We start from the raw sequence: 24,257 nt of genomic DNA on the forward strand, positions 1-24,257 counted from the left end.
CCCAGGCAGCGCAACAAGATGAAAATGAGGTGCCCCCACCCTCATCTGAAAAGTCACCCGAAACAAAACAAACATCCAAGGGAGCAGGAAAAGGCCAAGCCTGTAGCTGGGTTTACCATGTGAACTAATGCAAAAGAAGATGACCTCACTCAGAAAGGTGACAAGCTGTAAGAGCGTGAGAGAAGCACAGAAGAAAGTATCAGCACGGTTCCTCTAAGCTCTGCACCGGGAGGCTAATGTTCTGGCCCAAGAACTGTCCCATCTGGGGCCCAAGCTAACCACCAGACCAAAATCCATACCCATTGCCGTCCAGTCAATTCTGACTCAGCGACCCTATAGGACAGAATAGAACTGCCCAACAGGCTTTCCAAGGAGCAGCTGGTGGATTCGAACTGCTGACCTTTTGGTTAGCAGCCAATTTCTTAACCACTGTGCCACCAGGGCTCCAAGCTAAGCACAGTGGGAGAGCAAAGCTTCTAGCTGGCTGGCCTGGGTGCCATCAGGACCCAACTCCATAATTCCCTTGTTGGCTCTGACCCCACGCTCTACCGTCTTCTGGGTGATCATGGTGCCTTTCTAGGGTAAAAGCATGTCCTGGCTGAAGGACTCAAGTGTGCAGGCCTATGATGAATGGTCAGTCTATCTCATCCACCAGTTCTGAGGTCCTGGTTAATGTGCCTCTTCCCCAGACAAGGATTTGCTCTTCTTGAGCCTGCATTGCAGGTTTGTGAGCATGCAAATTTGCTTTCAGACCCCAGGATGGAGCAAATTCACCAAACTAGGAACCACCCCCCTCTGAATCCCTGCGTTCATACAGGCTTACACTGGATCTTCAGCACTTACTGGTTGTTCAGAGTTTGATCCAGCACTGGGGGGTTAGATTACCTAGTGGACAAGGCAGGAACCGTGGGAGGCTAAATGACACCGTGTATGTGCAAACACCCGGGACATCCTGGCAGGAAGTCCCTCCATAACTTGAGTTGAAAAAATTAATTCTCGGGTACAATCAAATGTTTAGTCAGGTTGCATAAAAACAGACATGTGGAAGCAGGCTCTAACATTAGCTCCGTGTGGGTGTGTGGAGTGCATGTGGAACCACTCCCTGAAGGATGCTGGTCTTGGAAGCTACTAAACCATTTCCTTTTTAACTTGTGGCCAGAAGTGGCAGGAGGATGACATTAAAACCAGTCTTATTTTTTGATTTCATATTCTTATCTAATCATATGAAGGAAATGTAGGTTTTTAAAACGATCTTATTTTTAAGAACTCTAGTGATATCTAATGGCAGCGCTGGTTTGGCTTTTGGTCAAGTCTTGGCTCAGACATCATTTTCTCAGAAGCACTATTCTGATAACTTTCACCCTCTCGTCTCAATTTTCTAACTTTCTCCATAGTTTTCTCACAGCATTAACATAATTGATAGATTTGGGAGCCATGGGGGCGCAGTGGGTAAGAGCTTGACTGCTAGCCGAAAGATCGGTAGTTCAAATCAACCAGCCGCTCCTGGGAAGCCCTATGCGGCAGTTCTACTCTGTCCTACACGGTCACCATGAGTCAGAATCAACACAACAGTAATGGGTTTGTTTGTTTGTTTTCAAATAGATTATTTATGATGTTTACTGTTTATTTCAGGACCAGAACATTAGCAGCTCCACGTGGGTGGGAATGTTTGTCTTGTTTTTCCATTAATGAGTTCCCAGAGCCTAGAACACCTCCCGGACCATAGCTGTTGTTAGGTACCTTTGAGTCAATTCTTGACTCATAGCAACCCCACGTGATAGAGTAGAGCTGCCCCATAGGGTTTTCCAGGCTGTAATCCTTACAGGAGCAGATCACCAGATCTTTCCACCGAGGAGCGGGCTTCGCCAACCTTACGGCTAGTAGCCAAGTGCTTAACCACTGTATCACCAGGGCTCCTGGCCTATAGTGGGACTCAATAAATATCAGTGGAATTAATAAGTAAGTGGTGCCAGTACAAATATGATCACTCCCTACCTTCAAACATTTCAGGGAGTTTTCACAGTTTTAGGTTCACGTTCAAATGCTTTAGTTTAACACACAGGCCCTCAAGATCTACCTCCTAGCTCATCTTCCATCCCACCCTCACACACACCTTCACTGCAGGCATACCAACTATTTCACGCTTTGCACACCTCCATGCCTTTCTACCCACAGCTCATCTCCATCTGGAATTCCCTTTCTCGCTTCTTCCTAACCTACTACTGCCCATCCTTCAAAATCCAGCTCAACATCACCTCAAAGCTCCCTCAGTGTGTTCCTACAGCACCTTGACATATCGTTACCAGACTACAGGTCTTTTCATTTGTGTAATCCCGGTACTAAACAAATAGTAGCTCTCAATATGGATATTTGTTGAATTATTTAAACATAATAGGTGCTCAGTAAACTTTTGCTGATTTAATGAACTGAATAGAAAGATGTGGAAAAGTAAGAAGGGTTGAAATCATGCATTCTTCAGACAAGGAAAGGCGAAGAGTTGATACAGATAGCTTCTGCTGGTCAAGATTTCATACATATATATGTATATATACACACGTACATACATATATCTAATACATGTTAATTTTTTCTGAACTATTTGTTGCATTCACCCAGACAGTAGGTTGCATACATCAGCGTTAAAAAAAAAAAAATCATTACCGTTGAGTCAATTCAGACTCACAGTGAAACTATGGGACAGAGTAGAGCTGCCCTAGAGGGTTTCCAAGGAGCAGCTGGTGGATTGAAACTGCCAACCTTTTGGTTAGCAGCTGAGCTCTTAACCACTGCGCCACCAGGGTTCTTACAACAACGTTACTTAATATTAAAAGTATGTATCTATTTAATACTTTAGTGTATGTTTCCTAATAGAGATAATCTCTTACATAATCAAGACAGTTATCAAATTTAGGAAATTAACCTTGTTATAATGTTTTTATCTAATCTACCATCTATATGCCAATTTTGTCAATTGTCCCAATGATGTCCTCTATAGCATGTTTTCCCTCAAGTAAAGATCCAGTCCAGGATCACATACTGCATTTAGATAACAAGTCCCTTTAGTCTCCTTTAATCTGAAACCGTTCTTCAGATTGTCTTTGTCACAACACTGGCATTTTTGAGAAATACAGGCCCGTTTTGTTTTGCTTAATAAAAAGCTTCTAAATTCTGCTTTGTCTGATATTTCCAAATAATTAGGTTAGCCCTGGTGGCACAAACAATAAGTGTTCAGCTGCTGATCAAAAGGTCAACGGTTCAAACTCACCAGCCACTCTGCAGGAGAAAAGATGTGGCAGTGTGCTTCCCTAAAGATTTCAGCCTAGGAAACCCTATGGGGCAGTTCTTCTCTGTCCTGTAGGGTCGCTGTGAGTTGGAATCAACTCAATGGCACCTAACAACAACAACAATTCTTGGCTAGAATTCTACATAACCATTCCTCATTCTCAGGGTATTATCCGGAAGCATACAATGTCTACGTGCCCTTCACTGGTGTTGATTTTGCAGTCCAGGTGTTTTCAGCTTTTCCTTTCTACAGTCCTCTTTGTTCCTTCCAACTAATAATCTGTAAGAGGTGCAACTATCCTGCTTCTTATCCAACTTTTCTGCCCCTAAACTGTGTATTTATGCATGAATCTTGTCCTAATTGATCTTTACACCAATACCTATAAATAAATATCAATTTTTAAATGGAAGACCTTAACTTCTTAAAAAGCTCAAATCACAATATGAATTTGAAAACAAGAAAAAAAAAGTGACAAAACATTCACATAGTTCCACTTAAAAGGGGAAAATGTAATCTAACCCCTAAACACTGCATAAAACCTTACAAATTGAATCATTCACGCACAATCTTGGTATTGCATTTACTTTTCTTGAGTTTTGCTCAATTTAGAATGCTCTACCTTTCCAATGGAGTCTCAAAGCATTTCACAAATATTTGAGTAAGACAGAGCCATAGCTATGTCCCCCTAGTTCAATGTAACACAGGTGAATTTTTACGATAACTGATGGAGTCTGTGTCTCTTCTGAAAATATTCTAATTTAGTCACCTGGAGGTATGTTTGCTCTAGTAAACTACCTTGCTAATAGACTAAACTTCTCCAAAGGCTGCTCTAGAGCAGAATTCAAGTTTTCTACCACTCTTCTCATATCTGAGCAATAACATTTACCAACATCTATGGAACAGCTCCACTGACTGAATTCATTAATCACTGATTACTCAGTCATCTCTCACTGAATGTCTACTACGTGCTCAGGGACAGAGAAATGAGGATCAAAGACACGCTGCTCATAAACATTTCCCTGTGAAAGCATGGATTCTCTGTTCTCCTGCTCAATCCGTTGTTTACCAAGAACTACTGTGAATCCATGTTGCTCTGACAACAATTAAAAGACATCCAGAGTGACATGATCACTCTGAGAAGACATGATCCCTACCCTCCATAAGCATACTACCCAGTAAGTGGGAACAGACATGTAAACCATTAAGTGCTGTGCTCAGTGTTTGTACAGAGCACAAAGGAGGTGCTGTCAATTCAAAGGGTAGATAATTTTAGTGGACTACAGTGTTAGGAAAAAATTACCTACCTTTGAACTGACATCACCTCCTCTGTGCTCTATACAAACACTGAGCACAGCGCTTCAAAAGGTAGGTAATTTTAGTGGACTGAAGTGTCAGGAAGGAAACCCTGGTGGCGTAGTGGTTAAGAGCTACGACTGCTAACCAAAAGGTTGGTAGTTCGAATCCACCAGCCACTCCTTGGAAACCCTATGGGGCAGTTCTACTCTGTCCTATAGGGTCACTAGGAGTCAGAATCGACTTGACAGCAGCAGGTTTAAAGTGTCAGGAAAGGCTTTCTAGAAAATCTGACGCTTACGCTCAGTAAGTATTCATTCAGTGAGGATTATATTCCAGGAAGAGGAAAGAGCCAAAACAAGAGTGTTTGGGGGCATGAACGTATGGCTTTAGAGAACCATCAGTGGCTAGACCATTGGTGGTGAGAGAGCACCAGAGATAAACATGAAAGGTCTAGGTATTAAGTTAGGATTCAGGACTTTATTGTAGATGATGAGGAGCCTTAAACAGAGGAGTGAAATAATCAAATCTGCACTTTAGAAAATCGCTCTGACCATTTTATGGAGCTTTGGCAGGTAATAGTTGCTCAGCTGCCGAGTTTCCATCCAAGCTCCACCACTCATTAGCTCTGTGACCTCGGCAAGTTACTTAACCTTGTTATGTCTCATTTTCCTCAAGGGAAAATGAGACTGATAATACCAACTACTTCTTAGGGTTGTAGTGAGGATTAAATAAGGTCATACCCGTAAAGAAGTAGAACAATGTCTGGCACAGAGCAAGTGCTCAATAAAATGTTAGAAACAGACATTTGTGAGGAAATGGATTGGATAAGATTTGCATATAGAGATGTGGAGAGCAGTTAGGATACGATGTCAGTTATCCAGGGGAGAGATGATGAGTGTCTCTCTCAAGCAAATGAGTAGACAGTGTACAGAGCATGACTAAATACCACCAAGAAGTCCAAACTCAGCACATTTTCCAGGCCAGACTCTCCCTCGTGGTTGGCCTGACCACATGCCTTGCTGCTCGCTGACATGCCAGGCTTCTCTGTGTTCCCACACCTCTGCATTTCTCTAGAACAGGCACCTCTCCTTCATCTACTGAAAACTCTCCTATCGATCTTGCAACACGCAACTCAAATGTCATCTTGTCTCTACATCCTTTCCTCCCCCAACAAGCAGGAATTCCTCCTCTGTGCTCTCATACCACTTTAGAAATAGCTGCACTATCACAATGCCTTGTAGTGTTCTACTTATATATCTATTTCTCCTTCTGAACTATAAGCTCTTTAGGACAGAGGCATGGCCTTCCTCATCTTCACATGCCCAGTGCTTGACACATTGCTTGGCATAATGTAGGCTCTCTGGGTGTCTTTTAATTGTTGTCAGAGCAACACGGATTTGCAGTAGCCCCCTTTCTCCGCATTTTTGCTTTCTTGGGTTTCAGTTACCAGCTGTCAACCAGGGTCTGAAAATGTTAAATAAGTAGCATGATGAAATCTCGTCATGTCCCACTCCATCCCAAACAGGGACCACATTCACGTAACTTTTATTACTGTATATTGCTATAATTGTTCTGTTTTATTATTATGATTGTTAATCTCTTACTATACCTAATTTATAAATCAAACTTTATCATAGGTATGTATATATAGGACAAAACACAGCATATATAGGTTTCAGTACTATCTGTGGTTTCAGGCATCCACAAGGGTCTTGGAACATATCCCCCACAGATCAGGGGGGACTACGGTACAGCAGCTTTCAGTAAACAACAGATTAAGCAGGAAAACAGAGAATTCATTGCTTTCACAAGGAAACTTTTATGAGCATCGCACCTTCGATCCTCATTTTTCTGTCCCTGAGTCTCAAGTCCCTCTCAAATCAATTCAGGCTCTATTTATAAAAGCGACAGGTTCCTCTTTTCATTTTCATTAATCTTTCTTGCTATTAAAAACATTTTCAGATAATCAACCTGAGGAACATTGGGTTTATTTCTCTGTAGTGCTCGAAGAACTATTATTTTTCTCCAGAGTCTATTTCCATCAATCTAGCTGTATTTTAGTGCTATTGTAACAGATTATCTAGCTCAAGCACATGAAAGCCAGCCTCCCAAGGTAATTTGGGATGAATTAGCCAGTTTGTCTAATTGAAGAACAGTAACAACCTATTTCAGAGTCAATTCATCCTCAGGTAGAAAATGACTAATGCTTCCAGCAGAAGGCATTTCACTGGTTTCCTGAGTGAATCTCCTGGTTCCAAAATGGGTCAAGGTCTTCCATTAATAAGCCAGTCCCTGCCTTGAGCATTTATTAAAGTAGAAGAACTGCTAACATTTGAACCTAGCTGTTGCATCTTCAGGCTGCTAAAAGATGACAATGAATGCCGCCTTGATTGTTGCGAGATATTTCTATGGCCTTGATGCTATTAGCCTGAAAATGTCAATTTCAAAGCACTTATTTCACACTAAACTTTATGGTTTAGACTAGGTTATTACAGTGTGGATTTCAGGCTCATATTCTAGGAGTCACTGTGACTGTTTTCATACACACACACACACACATACACACACACATACACACACATTTATCAGTACTTTATCTTCTTTTCATTACCAATATTTATTCTCTATACTCATTAAAGGAGACAAGTATGTAATATTGAAGTTCTCCTTGCAGATGTGATATAAATACAATGCTTATTAACTATTTACTAATTTTTTACAAAGGCTTACAGTATAAAATATTCATTTTAATATATGAATTCAATTTTAAACATTTATTAAATTAGCCTTACTTCTTTGGAAGGCAATAGCACAATCACATATCTACGTTGTAAAACTGAATTCTATATAACACATTAAGAGCAGCTTCACTCAGTGTGGCTAAGTGCCTCCACTCTGAACAACTTCCTCCTTTGCCATGAGACCAGAAGAACTGGATGGTGCCTGGCTACCTTTACTGAACATTTTGGCCAAAGATTCCATAGAAGAATCCTGATCAAAAGGGGTAAAATGCAGAACAGTATTTCAAATTCTCATGGACTAAGGTTCGCCTGACCTGAGCCATGGTATTTTCAACTGTCTCATATGCATGCGAAAGCTGGATAATGAATAAGGAAGACCAAAGAAGAATTGATGCCTTTTAATTACAGCATTAGTGAAGAAGACTGAATATACCATGGACCGCCAGAAAAACGAACAAATCTGTCTTGAAAGAAGTACAGCCAGAATGCCCTTTAGAAGCGAGGAAGGCGAGACTTCATCTCATGTACTTTGGACATGTTATCAGGAGGGACCAGTCCGTGGAGAAGGACATAATACTTGGTAAAGTAGAGGGTCAGTGACAAAGAGGAAGATCCTCAACGAGATGGATTGACACAGTGGCTGCAACAATGGGCTCAAACATAGCAATGATTGTCAAGATGGCGCAAGACTGGTCAGTGTTTTGTTCTATTGTACATAGGGTCACTATGAGTCAGAACTGACTCGACAGCACCTAACAACAACAGCTAAACCTTCTGGAGCCACGGAGGATGGATGAAGCCCTGAAACTACCGCCCTGAGATAATCTTTAAACCTTGAACCAAAAATATCCCCTCGAGTCATTTTAAAACCAAACAATAATTTAGCTTAACTAGTAAAAAAGGTCTGCCATGAGCATTATGCTCTTTTAAGAAATATCTATCAGGGATCCAATTGACAACAGCCAACTTGAAAGCTTAGACAGGAACCGTAAGGGGCAGTGTTTATGTTAATGAGAGAGGAATAACTCAGAAAAGGTGGGTGAGAATAGTTGCAGAATTCAAAGAATGTAATCAATGTCACTAAATTGTACATGCTGTGTATATTCTCCACAACAACAACAAAATAAATAAAATTTAGGGGAAAAAAAAAAGGTTTCCAAGCTATTAAAAAAGAAAAAGAAAAAGAGTAGCTTCATGTAATTACTTTCATTGGACTAAAAAAGCTATAGCTCAAGTTGATTGTGTCATATAGGACATTTACAGACTCATAATGACATATTTTCCAATGTTTAAATATTGGAAGCAATAAGTGAACTAAACCAATCAAATAATTCTGGCAGTTTTCAGAGTATATTTCTAATGTGCTAATCAGTAAAAATGCACTGATATGATTTTTGGCCATTTTCTTGGAAATGGGCATTTTTAACAGTGCAGTTTAAATTTTTTCTGTTAAATCAAGATAAAATCTCTCATTCTCTTCAAAATGGAAATCTAGATGTAAAAAGCAAGCAACTATGTTGTTTTAAAATTTTTAACCCCCCTGGACAGGGTACCTATAATAGCTTAAATTAAAACTTCACACTCTTGGAAATAAGCCTCATGACAGAAATTCAGGAAAAGAAAAATAAGAGGTAAGAGGGATACCAGAACCACTTTTCATTAATTGAGACGCAGAGAGATTAAATAAGACACTCAAGTCACAAAGCCATTAAATAGAGCCAGGATTCCAACTGAAGAAGTCTGATTCCAGAATCCTTGCAATACCATTTTGCCCTGATGGCAGTAATTAGTTTACTAAGAAAAAGAATATATATTAGTATACAATCGTAACATGTAGATAAGGCTTTATTCATTTCATAGGCATCCAATTAGATCCAGAGGAGGCTAATCATTTTATTTATTAAAGAATACACGTGATAAACTCAGACAAACATGGAGCAGGTTTGTCCCTGCTACGTAAGGAATTCTGTTTGACATCAAAAACACTTTTATACACATGATTATTTTATGTACCATTAAAAGAGAAATAAAGCTGCCAGAATCTATCTAGAATTTCATTTTTCTACTTACTAAAAAAGCGCTTTTCAAACTATTTAGGTGTACGGAGTTTTATCATACATCACATTTGTACATAAATGAAAAGGAAAATATAATTGAAATAATTGCTTAAATTGTCCCAAGATTTTTCTCAGCCAGAGTCTGACTCTTCCGAACTGTGTTTTGTTTTTGTTTTTGTGACTCAGTGATGGTTGAGTCAGTGGTGTTGGTGCTTTTCCGTGCAATGTGGAAAGAGGGCTCCACTGTTATCTCTGGCTGTTGCTAGCCAGTCTGCACATTTTGATGCTGGTGTCTGGAGTGTGGGAGGCAATTCTTTTGCACATGTCTCAGGAACAAAATGCAGTGTGTGGTAGAACGCTTACTAGCCACAACTTCCTTTTGTCCCAGGATGCACACACTTTTTAAATATAACTTCGCTGTGCTGCTCCATTGAGGTAGAGTCTGCTTCTCTGCCCCCTAGAATCTGGGCTGGTCTTGTGACATGCTCCAAGGATGAGAGGCCACGAGGAGAAGAACAGAAGCCCCGCCCCGGCTGGCAGCCAGCATCGATTATCAGATATCTTGGTGAGGCCAGTTTATGCCTTCCAGATCAGCTAACCCTTCAGCTGAATGCAGCCTCATAATCTAGGTGAAACTAGCCCAAGACTCACCCAGCCAACACACAAAATTTTGAAAAACAATGAATCATTGTTGTTTTAAGCCACTAAGTTTGGGGATGGCTTGTTAGACAACAATAGATTACTAAAGCAAACCGTTTCCACTATGTGTGAGTATCTTCTTTTCTTAGGTCCCACAAAGCAGTTGACTATTGCTTCGCAAGAATATATGAAGAATTGAAGAAGAATATGCTACACTAATATCAAAGTAGCTTCTTGCTGTTCTATTTTTATGCCTTTCAGTATACATCATAATTTTCCGATTCTGAACCTTAGCAAAATCTTTTTGAGGCCATTCTAGAAAACACTTAAACTCAACATGTTTAGTACCGACAAGGCATATATCTCAATTGAAGGGCCAGTAATACGAACGACTACAACCAAAGGCATCCACAACAACTACAACATGGCTGCCATCGATAGCTGTAAGATGCCAGCAGTTGTAAGACGCATCCTATTTCAGAGATGTAAGCTGTGGGGAAAACGCTCCTCTTGGAATCAACGATGTACAGCTTCCCTTAGATCCAGCTCCTCTGCTCCATGCCCTGTCACTTTAGGAAGAATGTTACAGTTGCCTCAGAACTGGACTCTCTACCTCTGTTCTTGCTCCATGTTCAGTCTCCATATTATTCCATCACTCGTGGCAATTCTCAAGTGAAAATTTGTTCATTTTACTCCCTTGCTTAAATTTGAATCACTAGGAATCTACACTTCTCGACTGAAATATCTCGCTCCGCATCATCTGACTCCTGCCTGGCTTTTGGACCTCCTCTCTCACGACTTGCCCACCGATACCCTGCTTTCCAACCACAGTTATGTGTTTTTTCTTGACTGTATTAGGCAGTATTGGTGGAGAGACATAGATGGATTTGAAAGCTAAACAATTGAATAGAACAGGTACTGCTGATCTATTAAATCTGAAGGGGTGGGGAGGGGTTGATTGCTGGTGGAATCAGGAAGATCTTCCAGGCTTGAGCTCAAATGGTGAATAGGGTTTAAATTATTGAGCGAGAAAGGCTGGCTGAGGACTGTTATTATCACTCTGCCATGCCTGCCTTCCCCAACAGACTAGCAGAGCATTCAACTCATCTTTGTACCTCCAGCACTAGCACAGTGCTAAAAAAAAGCAGTCGTCATCAAGCTGATTCCAACTCACGGCAACCTCACGTGTGTCTGAGTAGAATTGAGCTCCATAGGGTTTTCAATGGCTGATTTTTCGGAAGTAGATTGAAAGCCTTTCTTCCAAGGCACCTCTAGATGGACTCGAATCTCCATTTCTGTTAGCAGCTGAACATGCTAACTGTTTGCAACACTCAGAGCTTGTTGTTGTTGTTAGGTGCCATCAGGTCGAACACTGCCCGGTCCTGTGCCATCTTCATGATCGTTGCTAAGCTTGAGCCTATTGTTGCAGCCACTGTGTCGAGGGTCTTCCTCTTTTTCACTGACCCTCTACTTTACTAAGCATGACGCCTATCTCCAGCAATTGATTCCTCAGGCTTAGCACACAGCAAATATCTGATAAAGGTTTACTGGATTACTGGATGAATCTGTGAATGCCACCTTTGAGTCTGATATTCTATGGGTCAAAAGCTCTATGTTGTATTTGTGCTATGTTCATTGAAAGATTGAAAAAGATTCTCTGCTCTGTGGTCGAGTAGATTTCGACTCATAAAATCTTTACAGAAGCAGACTGCCATATCTTTCTCCTTGAGAGCGGCTGGTGGGTTTGAACCGCTGATCTTCCGGTTAGCAGCTGAGCGTTTAACCACTGCACCTGTTTGTATGCTGGGTACATAAAAAACAACTTTACAAATTTAAAAGAAAATTCAGCGCCCAATCTTATGGAAGGTTGACACTTTGACTGCCTGACACAGCCTTAGAATGCTCAGACCACCAAGGGTCCCCAACAGCCCTGCATATTTCATGGAACTTTATCCCATGAAAGGACATTCCTGACTTTCTCGTGTTCATTTTTTAATTCCCTCTCCTCTTTCCAAAAAAATAGTGAAGTGATTCACACAGAAAATTAAACAATTTTAATAAGTTATAAATGGGAAATCTGGAACAAGAAAATAAAGAATTATCGTATAGCTGTTGGGACTGTGATTACACATAAAATCCGTCCTCCTGTAACCAGAGAAGGAAGTCCTACATGTGAAATAGTTGTCATGCTCAGAAACATACCACTCCTCAGAAGAAGCAACGATCGTTTAGTATTACCTGTTGCGGTCGAATCGATTCCAACTCATAGCGACCCTGTAGGACAGAGTAGAGCTGCCCCATAGGGTTTCTAAGGAGCAGCTGGTGGATTTGAGCTGCCGACTTTTTGGTCAGCAGCCAAGCTCTTAACCACTGCATCACCAGGGCTCCGAAGTATTAAGTTCTAAAATAAACTTATATAGACCTTTACACAAGGGAGAACAAATAATGTAAAACACGGTTGATAGGCATTTTACAACTAATGCAGAGATTTTATATCAACCTTTGTTAAAACCAATGTCTTTTGTTTTCTTCTAGGACTTTCCATTTTCCAGGACAAAATGTGATGTGCTATTCTGCTGTATGCTCCTGTCTTATCTACTTTATGGATAGTTTTCAACGAGACATTTAATGTTCGTTACATAACACATTTTTTTGCATTCTAGTTTATGCCATGCTTTGTGATCATCCTGCTTAAGGTTGCTAAATGTTAACTATAATTATCAAAACCCATTAACTTTTCAATGATAGATTTCAGAAGAGAGAAGAAAAAGAAATGTAGACAACATCAGAAAAAACATGCCTCAAATTTTAGACCCAGAAGAAGGAGAATTTAAAAAAAGAAAATGAAAATTAAATCCCTACCTATAGGAAACCAAGGAAACCCTGGTGGCGTAGTGGTTAAGTGCTATGGCTGCTAACCAAAAGGCTGGCAGTTCGAATCCACCAAGTGCTCCTTGGAAACTCTATGGGGCAGTTCAACTCTGTCCTTTCAGGTCGCTATGAGTCGGAATCGACTCCATGGCAATGAGTTTGGTTTTGTTTTTTTTTTCATAAGGAACCAAACTCAAAATAATAATATAATCAAATGAGTACATAGCAAAAAAATATAATGGTAAAACGAAATTACTGGCTCAGTAAACCTATTCCTTTATCTGTGTGCTCAAACGCTTCCAAAGTGACTAACATACAAGAATCTCAAGGTTGTACCATTCATCCTGAATAGCAGTTATCATTCAAAATCCAGCATCCTTGTAAGCCTTCACCTGAAGTACAATTAAAAAAAAAAAAAAAATCCAGCGTCCAGTGTAATGCTGGCCACACAGTAATGGAAAACCTTGTGGAGGCAGTAGAGACAAAACACTGTAAGACTAGAATCACGGAAGAAAATCTACCTCACACGTTTGCGCATTTGCACAGGCTGCTTCCTCTACCTGAAATATGTGTCCCCTTCCCTGAATTACTCAGGCAAATGTACTCACGTTTTATGACTAGAGAATCTCATCTTGTAGGAAGCTTTGTTTGTCAATATCCACAATTACTCCCCCTCTTATATGGCACTCTTCTATACATTTGACTCACTTCTTATCTTGAAATGAGCTTGCACGTTTGTCTATCCCAACTACACTGAGCATACCCGAAGGTAGCAACCATGTCTATCACTTTTGTATTCCCAGTGATCGTCACTCTTCATACAACAAATAATATTAAAATGAACTTCTTAGGAAAAAAAATTGAAAATATATAAGCTGATCATTCAGCTCCAGAAGGTACAAAAACACGTGTCAATTCAGAAAAATTACAATAAAGTAAATAAAAATAATAGCCAGGTGTATTAAAATAGACTATGTGTCTCATCCTCCCACCTATCGCCCCAAAAACCCAAGCCAAGAAGTTTGACAAATGGGTTTAACCAAAAAATTATGAACTAGATAATATCTGTGATATATAACTGCTTCCATAGACTAGAAAAAGAGAAAAGTTTCACTCCAAAATTTATTTATTGGCCTAAAATAAGCTTGACTGCAAACAGATACAAGGACAACATAATAAAGGAAAATTACAAGTCAATCTTACTTTAAAACAAGGAAGCGAAAATCCTATGTAAAATTTAGCCGAATTAATCAAAAGTTTATTTTAAACTATGTCACAATTAAGTGAGGTTTATCCCTTGAATGTAATTATAATTAAACATTAGAAAATCAATGTAATTCACTACCCCATTAACCATATAAAATGGGGGGGGGAACATTTTATCTACACCATCTCACTAGAACAGAAAAATATAATTCCTTTCATTATTAATGAAAAAAATCTATAGAAATTACAGAGGACAACCTCCTTAACTTGAAGAATAGAACAAAGTGCACCAAAAAACGCACCAAATATGTACCAAATGTTCCAAACAAGCACACAAAAAATCCTCATAGTTACGAGTAAAACATTAGAGGCATGCCGATTAATGTTCGAAACAAACAATGATGTTCACTATCACCACTATTATTTATTTTTTACTACTGATCCTGGCCAATGATGTAAGTTTTTTAAAAAATAAACCACTAAAATACAGTTTTATGTCATGACTTGGGATAAAACCCACTGTCATTGAATAGATTCCAACTCATAGCGATCTTCAAGACAGAGCAGAACTGCCCCGTAGGGTTTCCAAGGATTGGCTGGTGGATTACAACTGCTGACCTTTGGGTTAGCAGCTGAGGGCTCCTGTGCCACCAGGGTTCCTGCCTTGGCATAGAAGCATGTTAAAGAACTGGTAAGGCCCTCCAAGGTCTGGCTTCTTCCTACCTTTCTAGTCTTGTATCCTGCCACTTCCTTGACATTCTTTCTCAAGCTATATGTTGCAATATCAAACTGCACACACACACACCCTAAACTGTTTCTCACTTGTCTTACTCAAGATGTCGTATCTGCCTAAACTACCCTCCTTCCAACTCCTCTCAGCAGCCCACTCCCACCCTTGCCACTCTTCTCTCAGTTTTTCCCCTGATGGTCATTGCACTTAACATGTTGTATTACAAAAACCTCAGCGTGCCTCTTACTTCTAGATTCTGGGCTCCAAGTATAAGCTCATCTCATTCATAGGACTGGATCTTACTCATTTTTATAAACCTCACACCTAACACTGTGCCCAAGAAGCTCTGTTCTTCAGCTTTGGATCCCTCAGCATATCATGGTGTCCCTGTGACTGCCGAAAGACATCCAAAATCAATACTAACGGTTGTAGTTCTTTTCCTTAAAAAAATGACTTACTTTCTTCTTTCTTCGTGGGTGTTTTTCAGTGTCCGTGTACCTTCTGAAAGACAAAAGATAGTTTGAAATTTTAAAAACTCAGCCAAAACACATCTGTATAAAAATTTATTCTGCATCCTTTACTTTTCATAAAGGGCACCGATCAAGAGGAAGTAAGTTACTGTCTGTCCACAGATGGCTCAGGCTCAAGTCAATAAAGATTTTCCAGCCTCAGTACTAGACAGGACCCCTTAGGAAGTCCGTTCAATTTCCTTTCTGAGATCTTTAAAAATCAGACTATTTCCCATTTATTAGAATGTCAGCCTTATTTGAGGGTACCATGTTTACAGGTACCTAGCCTGGTGGTACAGTGGTTAAGAGCTTGGCTGCTAACTAAAAGGTTAGCAGTTCGAATCCACCAGTCGCTCCTTGGAAACCCTAAGGGCTGGGTCTACTCTGTCCTATAGTATCGCTATAAGTCAAAATTGACGGGAATGGTTTTTTTTTTTTTTTTCTTTTTCTGCCTTAAGGTTGGAGCCCTGGTGGCACAATGGTTAAGACCTTGGCTGCTAACCAAAAGGTCGGCAGTTCAAATCCACCTGCCGCTCCTTGGAAACCCTGTAGGGCAGTTCTACTCTGTCCTATAGGGTCCCTGTGAATTGGAATCAACTCAATGGAAACAGGTTTTGGTTTTCTACCCTAAGGTTTTTATATAATAGAGGAGGAAAAGAAATCTTTGAAACTTTTTGATAGTTACAAACCATTTTCCACAAACATGGTTTCTTCCCATAACTCTCACAATAACCATGGGAAGCAAGCACTGTTATTCTCACGCTACTGAAACCAAGGCTCAGGGAGATGAGGTTTGTACACAATGACCACAGATGCCTGGTGGAAGAACTGAGCTTTCGATCCAGCTCAAAACCAGTGCATTCTCTTTCGACCACATGACAGAGCTCTCCGCAGCCAGCTTACTTTCTGTGCCCAGAGACAATGCAAACGCAGGCACCCCGTTTCTAATTCTTTTTTATTGAGACTTACTCCAATAATTGCTATATAAATTTGCAAGTGCTCCTACCCCTTGATTCTGCAGCAAAAGAGTACCTCGGTGGTGGTATTCATTGGTGCTCAATGGGTGCCGATCTCTTAGTGACTATGAATGGCCTCATGTTCATCCTAAGCCTTAACCTCTTTGGCAGAGGAGGAAGATATTTAACCAACGGATGGTCTGGAGCGGATTCAGCTGTTGGATTCAGCTCAGCGTTCAACAGATGAATGGATAATAGGAAAATATAAAACACATTGAAAGGAGAGGGAACACTTTGTGGGGAGCGGGGGAAACAAAGTAGAGAGAATTAGTCAAGTCAACTCAACAGCCCCAAATTGAGTATATAGCCCATAGTGGCACAGTGGTTAAGAGCTCAGTTGCTAACCAAAAGGTCAGCAGTCTGAATCTACCAGCCGCTCCTTGGAAACCCTATGGGGCAGTTCTACTCTGTCCCGTAGGGTAGCTATGAGTCGGAATCGACTCGAGGGTTAACAGGTATACTATCAGGACTATTAGCAGTTGTTAGAAGTTAATAAATTCAAGAAATGTCCATACTTGCCAGACAAGCAGGCAAGCAAGCCTTTAACCATCTGCCTGGATATCAAGCTACTATAGGGCTATACATCTGTAGACAGAACAAAGGAAGCCTTTCACTGCCTTAGAAAAGAAAATCTAAAAGCATATAAACCAGAATAGGAATGAGGTCAAGCACAGACACTGTGCCCGCTGGATATTTCAAGTTGTCTAACTACAGAAGGTGCTCCTTACGTGCAGTAACACAGGGGGAGGGACAGGCAGATCACCCTGCCTGGCATTTTCTGAAAATAAGCTGCACGACTTAAAACCATCTGCCCTATTCCACAATGAGATGAAAAGTAGCACCTCTTTTTCTTTCCTCAAGATAATGAACATTAAAAACCTTGACAGAGAAAAAGTGACAAGGAAGGTTTCTAGCAAACCCTCAAATCATTTCTTACACTAAATGTATTTAAACACACCAATTAGGGTGAAGCAATCAAGGGCGCACAACCCCACAGATTCAGCTCTAGACACTGTTCATCCCAGCAAGGCCCAGAAGACAAGAAAACCCATCAGTGTATGAGCTGGCGGTCAGTGCCTATTTGGAAAATTGTATCCGACAGAGACTAATGAAAGGAACATTTCAGCTACATCTATCTACCTGAAGGGAAGCAGAGCCAGGCGGTTTCTGGGGAGCCTGACCCTGCCCTGAGTGCCAGCCTGGCATGCTTGTCAAGAAGAAAAATCCTGCTTTTCAAGGTAGGTGAAAAATGAAATGGCTTGGAAGAGCACAGTGCCCAGGGCATCTCAAGGCTCACCGATGTGGTCATAGGGTACCACGAAGGGCATATTCTGCAAGGGTGACCCGTCTGTTACCCACAACACTGACTCACAGCACCCCAAACCTGTCTACTTCACCGACACAAAGGTGACCGAAGTCAGCCTCAGCCCTAATGCTGGGGCTTTCTTTGAAAATAGGGGATTGCTGAGGATTTGCAATGATCTATCCCTTCATATATATGTATGAATGGCATAACGATGATGCACATTTCAGATGCACTTTACAATTTGTAAATTGCCTTCTCATTTATTATCTCAGTTTATCCTCGGGACAATCTTCATTTTTACCAAAAGAAAAAAATAGGTTCTAAGCACACAGCCAGTAAACATAAGAGCAGGAATCAACTCAAACTTTCAAAATCCAGATTCCAAAGCTCTCTCCCACCTCTGCTGCCCCCCTTAACCCACAGTGAGCCTGGCACAGCGCTGACCCACAGCATTAATGCCCACATAAGCACCATCGGGGGCTGTGGATGCTGAGGACCTCAGACTAACAGTTTTCTGTATCTAGACAATCCACTATAAGAAAAGTTACAAAGTTGTTTTGGATGACTTACTGTCCCACTGATATTTGGAGAAGGAAATATTGAGGATTTACATACAAATACAACGTAGAAGGATGGATGGGACACTGTCTGATGACCTCACTGAATGGCTTTTAAAGAACAGCCAAATGGTTGGAATCTACTCAACAGCAATGGATTTGTTGGTTTGGGTTTTAACTGTGAGATAGGGCTCTCTGAAGACAGAAATGAAAGCACATCGTGTGCTATATTTGCCTCAGTGCATGACATCGGGGAGGCAATGCAAAGCTCATATACTAAGTATTTCTACCTCAAGACAAAAGCATTAGGCATCCCTCAAGCATAACTTTACAAGAGTACTTTATACATTCGGAACCAAAAACAAAACCTGTTGCTGTCTAGTCAATTCTGACTCATAGCGACCTTATAGGACAGAATAGAACTGCCCAATAAGGTTTCCAAGGAGCAGCTGGTGGATTTGAACTGCCAACCTTATGGTTAGTAGCCAAGCTCTTAAGCACTAGGCCACCAGAACAGATCGAATAAGCACTCCTAATTGAATACAAGTAACTTTATACATTGGAGCCCTGGTGGCACAGTGGTTAAGAGCTCGGCTGCTAACCAAAAGGTCAGCAGTTCGAATCCACCAGGTGCTCCCTGGAAACGCTATGGGGCAGTTCTACTCGGTCCTACAGGGTCGCTGTGAGTCAGAATTGACTCGACCGGAAGGGTTAACTTTGTACATTATTCATATTTAATTATGAGTGCTTATTTGACCTATTCTATATGGCAAGCGGAGCCCTGGTGGCACAGTAGTTAAGAGCTTGGCTGCTAACCAAAAGGTTGGTAGTTCAAATCCACTAGCCGCTCCCTGGAAACCCTAGGGAGCAGTTCTACTCTGTCCTATAGGGTTGCTATGAGTCGAAATGGACTCAACGGCAGTGGGTTTTTTATATGGCAAGCAGCGGAGTGAGCTAACTATCCAAAGAAACAAAGTACACCTGTCTTATTCTTTCAGATAACAGGACAGAATTTCTTCCAACAATATTTTCATCTTCCTTCCAGTCACTCCCTCATTTCCATAAACATATATACTGTGGTCTACTCTGACAAGAGAACCAGTTAGCAATGTCCAAGGTCTATTATAAAAATCACTGCTTTTGTCACCAAGAGAGACTGATAGCCTACAAAACTCTGCATTTTGGATAAGGGAAAGCAAGTCAAATTAAGAAAGCAAAACACTATGTAGGAAATAGCATGAGCCTGTCATAGCTATGTCCTAGTACCAGTTCTGTAGCTATTTAGCTGTATAACCTCCTACCTCTGAGACTGTGTACTTGACTGTAAACTGAGATACTTGAGCAAAAATCATCTAGAATATCCCTCTACCATTAATTTATTTGAATTCTCTGATTCAACCAAGAAATGAGAAAAGAAGAAAGAGGGCATACGAAAAAAAAAAAATCAGAAAGATTATAACAGTAATTTATAAACTTGGACACTGCATAATTTTATTCATCTTATCAAAGGACAAAAATCGATGCTCTTATGATGCTGAATTAGCATGGCATCGTTTTTTCAAATCTCACATTAACTTGTAGTGTTTTCATAATTTTTCTCAATACAGGAAAATCTAAGCTAAGGACATACATAGCTCTGAAAGAAGAAAAAATAATATATGTCATACCAAGAAATAGAAAAACAATCCTAATTTTGAAAGAAAAAAAAAGTTGCACTCCATAATTTTTCTATCTTGCACATACTTCAGATAAATTTAGAGCCAGCAATACATATCATTGTCTTTGGATTTACAAAACCAAATTGAAATAAATGAAGCTGGGAATTTCCAGAGAGCCAGTCAGGATAATTAAGATAAGAATGATTTACTGCTCTTCATTATGATTAAACACTTAGATGTTAACCAAATGGTTGGCAGTTCACACCCACCAAGTAACTCAGCGAGAGAAAGACCTGATGATCTGCTCCTGTAAAGACTACAGCCTTGAAAACCCATGGGGCAGTTCTACTCTGTCACATGGGGTTGCTATGAGTAGAAAATCGACTCCGCAGCACCTAACAATAACATACCAAACCAAAAAAACCAAACACAAGGCCATCAAGTTGATTCCGACTCATAGTGACCCTAGAGGACAGAGTAGAACTGCCCCATGGAGTTTCCAAGGCTATAAATCTTATGGAAGCAAATTGCCACATCTTTCTCCCAAAGAGCAGCTGGTATGTTCAAATTGCAGATCTTTCAGTTAGCAGCTGAGCACTTTCATCACTGCACCACCAAGGCTCCTTAACAACATACCACCAATCAATTATTCCACACTGCCCGGTCCTGCACCATCCTCACAATCGTTGTTATGCTTGAGCCCTTTGTTGCATACACTGTGTCAATCCATCTTGTTGAGGATCTTCCTCTTTTTCTCTGGCCCTCCACTTTACCAAGCATGATATCCTTCTCCAGAGACTGATCTCTCCTGATAACATGTCCAAAGTATGTGAGACATAGTCTCGCCATCCTTGTTTCCAATGAGCATTCTGGTTGTACTTCCTCCAAGACAGATTTGTTGTTTCTTTTGGCAGTCCGTGGTATACTCAATATTCTTCAACAACACCACAACTCAAAGGCGTCGATTCTTCTTCAGTCTTCTTTAGTCATCATCCAGCTTTCGCATGCATATGAGTGGATTGAAAACACCATAGCTTGGGTCAGGCTCATCTTAGTCTTCAACATGACATCTTTGCTTTTCAACACTTTAAATAGGTCCTTTGCACCAGATTTGCCCAATGTAATGTGTCTTTTGATTTCTTGACTGCTGCTTCCATGGGTGTTGAGTGGATCCAAGTAAAATGAAATCTTTGACAACTTTAATCTTTTCTCCATTTATCATGATGTTGCTTGTTGGTCCAGTTGTGAGGATTTTTGTTGTCTTTATGTTGAAGTGTAATCCATACTGAAGGCTATGGTCTTTGATCTTCATCAGTAAGTGCTCCAAGTCCTCTTCACTTTCAGCAAGCAAGGTTCTGTCATCTGCATATTGCAGGTTGTTAATGAGTCCTCCTCCAACCCTAATGGCCAGTTCTTCTTCATATAGTCCAGCTTCTTGGATTATTTGCTTAGCACACAGATTGAATAGGTATGATGAAAGGATACAACCCTGACGCACAACTTTCCCAACTTTAAACCACGCAGTATCCCCTTCTTCTGTTCAAACGATTGCCTCTTCATCTATTTACAGATTTCTCATGAGCACAAGTAAGTGTTCTGGAATTCCCATTCTTTGCAATGTTATCCATAATTTGTTATGATCCACACCGTCGAATGCCTTTGCAAAGTCAATGCAACACATGTAAACATCTTCCTGGTATTCTCTGTGTTCAGCCAGGATCCATCTGACATCAACAATGATATCCCTGGTTCCACGTCCTCTTCTGAATTCAGCTTGAATTTTTGGCAGTTCCCTGTCAATGTACTGCTACAAACACTTTTGAATGATCTTCAGCAAAATTTTACTTGCATGTAATATTAATGATATTGTTTGATAATCTCCACATTCTGTTGAATCACCTTTCTTGGGAACAGGCATAAATATAGGTCTCCTCCAGTCAGTTGACCAGGTAGCTGTCTTCCAAATTTCTTGATGTAGGTGAGTGAGCACTTCCAGTGCTGTATTCATTTGTTGAAATATCTCAGTTGGCATTCTCTCAATTCCCGGAGCCTTGTTTTTCACCAATGCCTTCAGTGCAACTTGGACTTCTTCAGTACAATCAGTTCCTGATCATATGCTACCTCCTGCAATGGTTGAACACTGACCAGTTCTTTTTGGTCTAGTGACTCTGTATATTCGTTCCATCTTCTTTTGATGTTTCCTGCATCGTTTAATATTTTCCCCTTAGAATCCTTCAATATCGCAACTCGAGGCTTGAATTTTTTCTTCAGTTCTTTCAGCTTGAGAAATGCCGAACGTGTTCTTCCCTTTTAGTTTTCTATCTCCAGGTCTTTACACATGTCATTATAATTCTTTACTTTGTCTTCTCAAGCTGCCCTTTGAAATCTTCTTTTCAGCTCTTTTACTTTATCCTTTCTTGCTTTTGCTTTAGCTACTTGACGTTCAAGAGCAAGTTTCGGAGTCTCTTCTGACTTCCATTTTGGTCTTTTCTTTCTTTCCTGTCTTTTTAATGACCTCTTGCTTTCTTCATGTATGATGTCCTTGATGTCATTCCACAACTCGTCTGGTCTTCAGTCATTAGTGTTCAATGAGTCAAATCTATTCTTGAAATGGTCTCTAGATTCAGGTGGGATATACTCAAGGTTGTACTTTGGCTCTCGTGGACTTATTCTAAATTTCTTCAGCTTCAACTTGAACTTGCTTATGAACAATTGATCGTCTGTTCCGAAGTCAGCCCCAGGCCTTGTTCTGAATGAGGATATTGAGCTTCTCCATTGTCTCTTTCCACAGATGTAGTCGATTTGACTCCTGTGTATTCCATCTGGCGAGGTCCATGTGTATAGTTGCCGTTTATGTTGTTGAAAAAGGTATTTACAGTGAAGAAGTCGTTGGTCTTGCAAAATTCTGTTATGTGATCTCCCGCATCATTTCTATCACCAAGGCCGTATTTTCCATCCACCAGTCCTTCTTTATTTCCAACTTTCGCATTCCAAGTACCAGTAATTATCAATGCATCCTGATTGCATATTAGATCAATTTCACATGGCAGAAGTTGATAAAAATCTTCAATTTCCTCATTTTTTGGCCTTAGTGGTTGGTGGGTAAATTTGAATGATAGTCATTGTCATGGTTTGAATTATGTCCCCCAAAAAATGTGTGTATCAGTTTGGCTAGGCCATGAGTACTGCGTGATTTTCCTGTATGTTGTAAACCTGCCTCTGTGATGTTAATGAGGGAGGATGGGTGGCAGTTGTGTTAGTAAGGCAGGACCTGATCTACAAGACTGGATTGTGTCCTGAGGCAATCTCTTGAGATATAGAAGACAGAAGTGAGCAGTGAGACAAGGGGACCTCATACCATCAAGAAAGCAGTGCTGGGAGCAGAGCACGTCCTTTGGACTGGGGTCCCTGCACCAAGAAGCTCCTAGTCCGGGGGAACATTGATGAAAAGGCCGACAGAGAGAGAAAGACTTCGCCTAGAACCGACGCCCTGAATTTGGACTTTTAGCCTACTTTGACTATGAGAAAATTAACTTCTCTTCATTAAAACCATCTGCTTGTGGTATATCTGTCATGGCAGCACTAGATGACTAAGACAGTCATATTAACTGGTCTTCCTTGTAGGTGTATGGATATTATCCTATCACTGACAGCATTGTACTTCAGGATAGATCCTGAAATGTTCTTTTTGACGATGAATGCAAAGCCATTCCTCTTCAAGTTGTCATCCCCGGCATAATAGACCACATGACTGTTTGATTCAAAATGGCCAATACCAGTCCATTACAGCTCACTAATGCCTAGGATATAGATATTTATGCATTCCATTTCATTTTTGACGATTTCCAATTTTCCTAGATTCATACTTCGTACATTAATGGATGTCTGCAGCTGTTTCTTCTCATTTTGAGTAGTGCCACATCAGCAAATGAAGGTCCCGAAAGCTTGACTCCATCCACGTCATTAAGGTCGACTCTACTTTGAGGAGGCAGCTCTTCCCCAGTCGTCTTTGGAGTGCCTTCCAACCTGGGGGGCTCATTTTCCGGCACTATATCAGACAATGTTCCACTGCTATTCATAAGGTTTTCAATGGTTAATTCTTTTCAGAAGTAGACCGCCGGGTCCTTCTTCCTAGTCTTAGTCTGGAAACTCAGCTGAAACCTTTTCGCCATGGGTGACACTGCTGGTATTTGAATACTGGTGACATAGCTTCCAGCATCGCAGCAACACGCAGCCCCCACAGTAAGACAAACTGACAGACCCGTGGTAGTCTTGGACCCTACTTAAATGCAAACAGTTAAAAGAGGATTTCTCACCTGACCTTGTTGCATTTGCCAAAATGCAGACTTCAGTCAAAATAAGAATGAAAACTTTCTGATAACTCTCAA

General features: G+C 40.6%; 1 protein-coding gene across 1 annotated transcript in view; it reads right to left on the reverse strand.

Annotated features, from left to right (window-relative positions):
- Nucleotides 1-24,257, reverse strand: part of DCDC2C (doublecortin domain containing 2C) — a 146,983-nt gene that overhangs the window by 71,972 nt on the left and 50,754 nt on the right. Inside the window, exon 6 of the mRNA XM_023728231.1 lies at nt 15,278-15,324. Within this exon, the coding sequence (XP_023583999.1) occupies nt 15,278-15,324 (47 nt within the window). The remainder of the gene's footprint in view (nt 1-15,277; nt 15,325-24,257) is intronic.

The sequence above is a fragment of the Trichechus manatus genome, unplaced genomic scaffold (assembly GCF_000243295.1).
Source record: "Trichechus manatus latirostris isolate Lorelei unplaced genomic scaffold, TriManLat1.0 scaffold00023, whole genome shotgun sequence".
Lineage (NCBI taxonomy): Eukaryota > Metazoa > Chordata > Mammalia > Sirenia > Trichechidae > Trichechus > Trichechus manatus.